The sequence below is a fragment of the Dipodomys spectabilis genome, unplaced genomic scaffold (assembly GCF_019054845.1).
Source record: "Dipodomys spectabilis isolate Male_0828 unplaced genomic scaffold, ASM1905484v1 ptg000095l, whole genome shotgun sequence".
In the NCBI taxonomy this organism is placed as follows: Eukaryota; Metazoa; Chordata; class Mammalia; order Rodentia; family Heteromyidae; genus Dipodomys; species Dipodomys spectabilis.
Window position 1 is genome coordinate 4,025,274 of NW_024870772.1, and position 10,254 is coordinate 4,035,527.

At 38.3% G+C, this 10,254-nt stretch overlaps 1 protein-coding gene across 1 annotated transcript in view; it reads right to left on the reverse strand.

Moving 5' to 3' along the window:
• Positions 1-10,210, reverse strand: part of Pibf1 (progesterone immunomodulatory binding factor 1) — a 142,019-nt gene extending 131,809 nt beyond the window's left edge. Inside the window, exons 1-5 of the mRNA XM_042685793.1 lie at positions 9,981-10,210; positions 8,378-8,663; positions 4,909-5,009; positions 2,816-3,014; positions 2,046-2,165 (exon numbers count right to left, since the gene is read on the reverse strand). Of these exons, the coding sequence (XP_042541727.1) occupies positions 2,046-2,165; positions 2,816-3,014; positions 4,909-5,009; positions 8,378-8,629 (672 nt within the window). The 5' untranslated portion in view covers positions 8,630-8,663; positions 9,981-10,210. The remainder of the gene's footprint in view (positions 1-2,045; positions 2,166-2,815; positions 3,015-4,908; positions 5,010-8,377; positions 8,664-9,980) is intronic.
• Between the last annotated feature and the right edge of the window lie 44 nt (positions 10,211-10,254).

Below are 10,254 nucleotides of genomic sequence, written 5' to 3' on the forward strand. Positions count from 1 at the left end.
CTTCCTCCATTTTTTTTTGGGGGGGGGGGGAGGGGCGCCGAGTCCTGCGGCTTTAACTCAGAGCCCGGGCAGTGTCCCTGAGCTTCTTTTGCTCTAAACTAGCACTCTAACACTTGAGCCACAGTGCCACTTCCAGCTTTTTTTGTATATGTGGTACTGAAGAATCAAACCCAGGGCTTCATGCATGAAGGCAAGCACTTTAACACTAAGCCACATTCCCAGCCTTCCCTCCATCTTTTTGAGACAAGATCTCAATATGTAGTTCAAGATAGTCTTGAACTTGTTGGCCTCAGAGTCACAATCTTCTTTCCTGTGAATCTAAAGGCTAGGATTACAGGAATGTATCACCACCACCACCTAAGAGATATCTCTTTCTTCTTTCTTTCTTTCTTTCTTTTCTCTTTCTTTCTTTCTTTTTCTTTCTTTCTTCCTTTCCTTCCTTCCTTTCTTTCTTATTATCTTTAAGTAGTTGTACAAAGAAGTTCCCATTCTACAAAACAGTATATGAATACAAAGTATCTGACAACATTGTCACCCATCTCTCTTAACCCATCCCTTCTTTAAGAGATATCTTTCTAAATGTGTTTGTATGCCCAATGTGAGCAGAAAAAAAGCAAAATCAAACCAAATCAGCATCTTGAATAGGTGCATCTACTCCTTAGCAATGTTTTCTGGCATCTCTGTTCTTCTGAGGACAGGAAGAACACTGCATGTAATATTGGCTCTATATTAATAGCTTAAAGTAAATTCTATTACTAATAATGCACCAAAATAAAGTACTGAAAATACAAATTATTAAGGTAAGGTGGATCATATCTATAATCTCAGTTACTTTTGAGTAGAGATATGCAAACATGAGCCTAGTTAGTGAGACTTCATCTCAAAGAACAATCCAGGTATGGTGGTTTATACCTGAAATTCCAACTACATGAAAGTAAGATGGAGAGAATCATGGTCTTAACTCAGTATAGGCAAAAATTCTAAGATCTTTTCTGAAAAATAACTAAAAGCAAAAATGGATGGAGGTTCAGGTCAAGTGTCAGCTTAGCAAGTATGAGGCTCTAAGTTCAAACTCCAGTACCACTGTCCAGATACAACAGCTCACACTGCAACCCTAGCTATTTGGGAGGCAGAGATCAGGAGGACTGTATTTCAAAGCAAGCCTAGACAAAAAGTTAGGAGAAAACCCATCTATCTAAATCAATAAATCTATCATGGTGGAACAAGCCTGCTGTTTCAGTCACATACACTGGAATTTATAACTTAAGAAGGTTTAAATCTGAGACTGGGTCCAAGCATATTTAAAAAATAACAATAACTCAAAAAATACAAATTACATGATAATCATGTACTTCTACATCAGGGATGGGGAACCTGTGATATGTACAAAATCATTGGTACACAACAGGATAGACACACATGCATCTCATCAGCTGCTCTGGGCATCTCTGCTTCCATTGACAATTTTAGATGGTTCATAATGATGCTATATATATTCACATGGTCCCTGGCAGAAAAAAAGGTTCTTTACCCCTGTTCTAGATAATGAATTATTTATAGATAAAAATCTTTCCTTGAAACAAACATGGGCAATCCCACAAAACAAAAATGTTATTGTGATCTTCAACTTCAAGGGAATGTAAAATGACTGTTTAAAGTTGTTTAAAGTCACAGAATAAGTGAAAATGTCAAGATGGCATCTAACATTTTAACTCTAGTCTGTAAGGGCAGATTAGAGTTACTGGGGGCAGTTCTTGTGCTCACAACTGCCAGCCCCCAGTACAACATCCAGCACATTACTGGGGTAATGATAACATCAGCACACAGGCTTAGAACAAGTAGGAGAATTTGCTGAATGTGAAAGAAGACTGGTAAAAGGACAGAGCAACCTCTCATACCACCAAGAAGGCTAAACCATAATGAAGAACTGCAGCAGCCAGAGCTCCTTAATTCCATGATCTGCTTTTCTATTCCTTACCCTAAACCGTAAAAAATTCCTTAAAGAGTTGGCACTTGTTCCTATCAGTGAGAAAGATCATACAAACCTCTGTCAGCTGCTTCAGTTGGTCTTTATTTGTATTTAATTCTTCTGTTAAGTCATTCTTTTTCACTTGTAGTTCACAGATTTCTTTTCTTAATGGATTTACTAGTTCATAGAACCGAACCTGAAAAAAAAATCCAATTAAGAGTCTTGACATCCAAATTACAATTAATCTTTGCCAGTTCTCAGTTCAGTAGTCTGTCCTTATTCATGCTTGTACTTTCTGAGATTGCAGTTACTCTCAGTCAACTATGGTCTGAAAATATTAAGTAGAAAATTCCAGAAATTTTAAATAACTCATAATGGGTCTTCAATAATTTTTAGAATATAAAGGGATAGTGACACAAATTAATTTAAGACTACTGCTACAGATTAATCCTAAATGTAGATTTGTCTAAACAACACTGCAGCCATTATGCTGAACTCATTTATTAGCACAAAGCTCTCCCTCATTCTACCTGCTTATAAGCACACCAATCCCTGTCTCCTTACTAAACCCCAGGCAACAACTAAACTGATTCATTCCATGGTTTCTCATTTGGAGGGCATTATAAACTACCAGGTTATAAGAAAACTAATTTCTATGGACTATTCAGTCATTAACTTCAGAAAGCTGTTTATTGTTTGACTATGGAATACAGTGGTCAGGACCATTATAATTTGGTGACCAGAACATAACTCACTATCATTAAATCAGGGTCATAAAATGACTTATCAGTTGGGTACTTATGGCTACAACATAAATAGCAAATTTTAGCTGAAAAGTATACTTACAGATACAAATTCAGGAATAGAAAGCTGATCTTCAGAAAAACTTTTTAGTTTCACATATTGCTCTTCTGTCAAATCAAAATCACGTAGGTTTCGACGAACATCCCCAGCTTTCTCTCTTAGCTGATGATTTGTCTCTTCTAGTTGTTTCTGTCTCAATAAAATGGTTTCCATTTCTTGTTTCATTAATTCTTGATATTTTCTATATTAAGAGAGAACATGTGGCAAGCTTCAAAAAACTTTGAGATTTAAATTTCTCAAGGTGCTCTATTTAGACTAACATAAAATTAGGAAATCAGAACTCCAGTAGTATTCTTAGGTTTAGTTTTATGCTTATTTGGCTAGCTAAACATGAAATGATAATTCCAAACAAATTAGTAAATGTATAGTAACATTAGATTATTATACAATTGATACTTTAAAACATTTTTCTTTTCTTGATGCCAGTCATGGGGCTTGAACTCGAGGCATAGGTGATGTCCCTGAGGTTTTTTCCCCCCTTTCTCTCAAAACTCTTCTGCCTGGGCTGGCTTCAAACCGTAATCCTCAAATCTCAGTCTCTTGAGTTACAAGGAATATAGGTGTGTGCCACCAGCGCCTGGGTTAAACAATAATTTAAAAAATTCAAACTATAAAATTACACATGCCCTTTGCTTTAAGGTTTTTAGGACAGTAATAATGCTGGGTGCTGGGGCTCACGTCTATGATCCTAGCTACTCAGAAGGCTGAGATGTGAAGATCTCAGTTCAAAGCCATCTGAGGCAAGAAAGTCTATGCAACTCTTTATTTCTAATGAACCACCAAAAAGCTGGAAGTAGAGCTATGGCTCAAGTGGTAGAGGGTGAACAAAGAAGCTCTGGGACAGTGGCCCAGGACCTGAGTTCAAACCCTGGTACTGGCAAGCACACACACACACACACACACACACACACACACACACACACCATAAAATACTGGTTCAAATAACAAGACTAAGACTAATCATGCATTCATCATTCTCTATGAATACATACATATTGTTAGTTAGTTGCCTGTTCAAAGATTTTTTTTAAGACAGAGTCTCCTGAGGCTAGCCTGAAACTCATGATCCTCCTGCCACAGGTTCCTGACTGCTGGGACTACAAGTATGTCCCCATATAGCATATGCTTTATTTACATGTACATTTTTATGATTTCCATGTTCAATTTCTTGTTTTCAATTTTGTTTTTGTTTTATTGGTTCGTCCTAGAGCTTGAACTCTTTTTTTTTTTTTTTTGGGGGGTCCGGTCATGGGGCCTGAACTCTGGGCCTGGGCACTGTCCCTTAGCTCTTCAGCTCAAGGCTAGCGCTCTACCACTTGAGCCACAGCGCCACTTCCGGCTTTTTTCTTTTTGCTTATGTGGTGCTGAGGAATCGAACCCAGGGCCTTGAGCATGCAAGGCAAGTGCTCTACCACTGAGCCACCTTCCCAGCCCCTGTTCAATTTCTTTATAATGGGAGAAGACCTTAATAGACACTTGGGGAAAACATGAGGAGATACTTTTTATAGATTTGACTTTTTGCTCTCAATCTTTAAGCTTGTCTTGTTTCTGCTTCATATAATGATTTTTACTTTTGGTCATTTACTTTTACAGGTTTCCAGTGGATTTATTATTTTTTTTAGAAGTAATGTTTTTTAATGATATTTCAATGCTTATATTTTAAATTATGAAAGTATAAACAGTATACTTTGCCATAGGCATATTTGAGGGTAGACAACAGATTTTTGTTAGGCACACATAGGTAAGCTGGAGAAAGTATGCAGGTATGAAGCAGTTCAAGCCAGCAGTGTACAATAGCTGAGACATTCAATCAGAATGTTTTACAAAAAGAATGAAGAAAAGCTAGTTGAGACAGCCAGGAGTGGTCAGTAGTTTTGAGTTTCCTGAATAATTTATAGTTCATTTATATTGGCCAATATGTATTGAATGAATATAATTTTTTTTTGTGGTCTGGATATGAAAATTATATCTATCTTTGACTTTAAATTCCTCTATTACAGCTTAAAATAACATGAATAAACAAATAGTTAAATTACTTTTAAAGTACAGAATTTTTGTTTTTTAACTTTTCTTACTTTGCATCCTTCTGCTGAAAAGTCAATTGGTTGTCTAATCTCAAACTTAGGAGTTGCTTCTGGTGTAGTGCATCATTAAGTTTCTCCTCCAACTCTTCAATCTTAAGAGAGAGAATAAGGTAACTTACATGTTGAAGTTTCAAATTTATTGTAGAAAATATCTTCAGGTTAAAAAAGAACAATATGTTTAAAAAGCCACTTTAAAAAAACAGGGTACCATAGGATAAATACTATTTTTGTAATGTGTGTATATAAACAGTATAGTTTGATTACAGTATGTTTGAAACAGCTGCCTCAAATTTTATCTCCCCTCACCGTAAAGGTGATTTCCCCCGCCTTGTAACTCATATTTACACTGTGAAACTGGAGCCCTAATTATTTTGATGCCAGATTCAGCATTTGTACTCTGAACCCATTTATCTATTACATATCTTCTACTGACTACCACATGGATGATGCTAGAACATGCAAAACTCATGCCAAGTTTACCTACTCCTGCCAGGGGTAGGGAACCCTTTTTCTGCCAAGGTCCATATGGATCTTTATAAACATCATCACAGGCCACACAAAATTATTAACACAGGCAGATGGGCCATAGGAAGCCAATAGAAAGCATTATCTACCTGTACCACATTGCTGTCAGGTACTAAAGGATGCTTGCAAGCTGGATCTTCCCCAACATTGCATGATTTCCTGCCTCTCCCAAGCCCCCAAAGCAACAAGCAAACCTGAGTCATGGTGGAGATATTTGCATAAACTATCCTAATAGTTTCCTCATGAGTTTCCCCTATATAAAAGTTTTACCAACTTCCACATCTATCTTCCTGTATCTTGCCTTTAAAAAATGCAAACAAAAATTTACTTCCTCAATTTTGAATTCTTTAGAGAATCCTTCACTATCTTCTTAACAAATTATAAGGTTGGTGGCATAATAAACTAGTTCTTGATCTTTCTGTTAAACATAATCATAGTGTTTGCCAGTCAGTTCTGGACAGACAAACAATCTCCCCCACCCCCACAAAGGATAATCCTAAAGTTCAGGCAAGCCTCAAATCCAATGTGGGGATTTGGTATGACAGTGAGTTATCTTGTATGGCAGGCTAGCCTTAGAGAAGAAATCCACTCCTTACATTTCAGACAGCTATAGTCAGACACCATTTTGAGAGTTCAGCACCCCTTATAGTGGGATACTGAAAACAAGGGGGAGATGGCTATGGAAGGCATCTGTGGAGAAGGGTAGCACGGACATAAGCTCACTGAGAAGTTTAGGCAGCAGGGAGCTCAAGCTAAAGGGTGCATAGTGGTAGGTAGTGTTGCCTTTCTGTGGCAAAGAGTGAGTCTATTATCTAGATACTAAGAACTCTTAGACCGTGGCCTCAAAAGACATGGTCTCCAGTGCTATCCCTCTGCTGCATGTGGTTTACTGTTGTGCAGGTCTGAAAATGCTGAGTCCAGATCCATTAGGTGCCTTATTTCTTCAGCCACTTCTTCCCACAGGGTGCTTCACTACGAGGGAAATCTGAAATCGCTGAGACTGGGGAGCAGAATGCTGAGTTCTCTCAGTTCTCCCTTGCCCAACATCCTAGTATAGAGCTCAGTGCTGATTACTGCCTTTATTCTCCCATCTATTTGGGAAACACCATTAAATGTGGACATTTTGTGGGCCTGTGTATATAAACTAGAGAACCAAAGGAGTAAGTGGGTACCTATCTGGCCTACAAGCCACAAAACTCATTAGTGCCAGCAGTGGCATCTGATACACAAAGAAGGGAAACTTGTAAAATGAGACATTCCTGAAGCTGACAAACAACTCTTAAGCAGTTCAAGCCTCAGCCCACATACTAGACAGCCAGATTGTATTGCTTTTATGGTATCTCATTTTCTCTTCTCTGAATAATAGTGGGGACAGAGCTCTCAAGAGCAGTCTGGCCCCTAAGAAAACTGGAAGAAATATCCAATGCACAAATATAAATTTCAAAGCAACATGACTCCACCAAAAGTTTACAATTCAATAACCAAATCAAAAAATGCTGAAAAAGATGAAATGCTAAAGAATATCAAAGTCTAGTTTTAAAATTTATCAACATCTCAAAGTGGATCTTAATAAAAAGATAAAGTAAGGAAGTCAATTTAAGACACAGATATAAAAGTCAACAACCTGGATGAGAAATTTATCACAGAGATAGTTTCTAGAAAAAAAGGAAATTTTGGAAATGAAAAGCTCAATGAATAAAATGAAAAATCCAACTGGAAGTATCACTGACAAACTAGAAGAAAGAAAATCAGGGAGAATAAATTTCACTAAGACGATACTGAAAAATGTTTACATTCAGATAGCAATATAGCAATAAAGCAAACAAAATAAAACCATGATCACAAACATCACAATATCCAACACCTTTGAGACATGATTAAGAACTGAATCTATGGTACAGAAGAGGAACAAAAATATGTAATAAAGGCATTTTACTAAATTCAGTAAGATTACAGCAGAAAATTTCTCATATATAAAGAAAGAAATAGATATCCAATTCAACAAGGCATTTAGAATACGATTAGGAAAAAACCCACCTCACAAAAAATTATAGTTAAAATTTCAGGACTACAGAATAAAGAAAGAATATTGAATGCAGCAAGTAGAAACATCAAGCAATTTCACCAAGCAAACCCATCAGAATAATGAGACCTCTCAGTAGAAATCCTAATACCTAGGAAAGCATAGGCTGATGCATTTCAGGCCTTTCAACAAAAACAACTGTCAATTATACCTCCTACATCTAGAAAAGTTATTCTTTAATACTGAAGATGAAATAATAATCTTCCATGAACAACAATTATAAATGAAAGTAATTCATGACCACTAAGTCAGCATTGCAGAAGATACATAATGGAATATGAATCACAGAAAATGAAGAATGATATACCTAACTATAAGAGTTCAGCAAAGAATAAATCATCTCACTGAAAGAAAAGATGAACAAATCAGTAGAAAAAAAAAAAAAACCCAGTCATTACTAGTCAGTAAACAAGGAACGTTCTAAGATGAAGAAAAGCAAAGTTAGTACAAAACTCTTAGTATAATCCTAAGTGTAAACAATCTTGATTTTTAATTTAAAAAAGCATAGTGGCTGAAAAGATTTAAAAAACAAGATCTGTTTGTTGTCTAGAAGAAATTCATTTCACTGGTAAAGACATATAGGCTCAAAGTGAAAGGATGGAAAAGCAAAATTCCAAGCAAACAAAACTGAAAGCAGGCAAGCTAGTAGCTATACTCAGTATCTGACAAAGCAGACTTAAAACCAAAATTACCAATTATTTTAGTAAGTCATTCATTCCTGCTCACATTTAACTCACCCTGTGTTAGACAATAAGTATGCGTATTATTTTAAGTAATGTGCAGATACAATTATTTACTTGCAATATGAAAATTATAAAAAATGTAAATAACAAAAGGTACACCTAATCTTACCTTTGTAAGATAATCCATTTTCAAATTGTCAATCATCATAGTTTTCTGAGATAACTCTATCTTCAGTAATTGAATATTATGAAGTAGTTCTTTCCGTTCAATTATTTGCCTGGTGATTTTGACCTTACCCTCTTGCTCTTCTGATGAGGAAATATCATCTGTATGAATTGTTGTTTCTAAACTAATATCTTCAGATTCCAGAGAACTAGAGATGTTCACTTTTTTTGACGCCTTAGGGATTTTTCGAGACATTTTTGAAAATTTATGAGTTTTCGAATTCAATTCTCTGTAGATTAAAAAGAAACATTAACTTAATAAAACACTAATGGAGGGGCTGGGGAGGTGGCTCAGTGGTAGAGTGCTTGCCTTGTATGCCCAAGGCCCTGGGTTCGATTCTTCAACACCACATAAGCAAAAAGAAAAAAGCCGGAAATGGCGCTGTGGCTCAAGTGGTAGAGCGCTAGCCTTGAGCTGGAGAGCTGAGGGATAGTGCCCAGGCCGAGTTCAGGCCCCACGACTGGACCCCAAAAAAACAACAACAATAAAACCCACTAATGGAAAGCATTCCCCCCCAAATAATTGAGGAGATTCCCAATTAAGCTAGAATGCTACATTGCTACACTGCTTAATGCTACACTGCTTAAATCAAACAGATTCATTAAAACTAGCCCTCAGATGAACAACAACAACAACAAAAAATCCCTGGGATGAATCAAAACAACAAAAATGTACAAGACAAAGGCCCACTAATACCCAAGAATGCACCTAATCATTATTAGGTAACTAACACAAGCTCAGAGAAACAATTCGCTTCAGAGAGGTTATACAGATACAGTACTTAAAATATGGAAGGATTTGGACTTGCATAGAAAAAGGAAATCATGTCCATACTGCGGGTTTGTTTTTTTTCCCCTCCCTTTAATTGGGTGGAGAAGTGCGAAATAACATGAGTGGAAATTAAGTTTTTTAGCAGTAGCCAATTTCTGTCATGCTGAATAGTGACAGCCAGGCGGCTCGGCCATGAACACTTTAAAAATCACGTGTTCTACAGGCAATAAAACACCACTGAATTTTACAAAGAGGCAGTTAACTGAGACATAAAGCATTTTTCTTTTTATAGCTCGAAGAATGAAAGGCAAGCGAGTCGGGGAAAGAAACAATTCTAAACTACAGAACGTCTTACCGTTTGGCAAGCATTCGACCAACTTCCCCATTTACACGAAATAACCATTTATTCGTGCTCTCTTAAATATATTTCAGTTTTTGTCAACGGGAAAGACTGGGAAGAGGTGCGTGAACCACGGGGGGGGGGGGGGGGTCGCACGTGGAGCTGCGGCTCCAGCGGTACAGAGCCAGCCCGGAGCACAAAGCGCAGGGACCGCGCCCAGGCCCCGAGTTCAAGCCCCAGGCCCTGCCCGATAAATAATTGAAAATAAGGGGGGGAGGGGAAGGTGAAATCAAGACAAACCCTCGCCCGGATTATAAGAGCCCAGAGAGTTCGGCGGTCCCGTTTGGCTGGCGGGAAGCGGAACCCCAGTTTTGGTTGGCACACTCTTTGCCCGGCGTGGGGAAGTCATGGGGAAGACAGTTAAGTGCCAGCTACCTGGAGAGCTCCGGGGAATCGACACCCAAGGCGGAGCCTGTCCCCGCCTCGGCCTCTCCGAGGAACCGAGTCCTCAGTTTTGGGGTGGCAGCCCCTCAACCCTGGAATCGCTGGGCCCGGGGCCGTTGGAAGCCGTCTCCAGGACAACCATCCCCGCACCTCCGAGGAAGCCGGAAGATAGCGGCGCGCACATCCCTGGCCGCCGGAACTCGGCCTCCTGAGGCTCGAGAAGCAAAGCAGGTTGGGAGTTGGAGTCCAGAGGTAAATCCCGTCC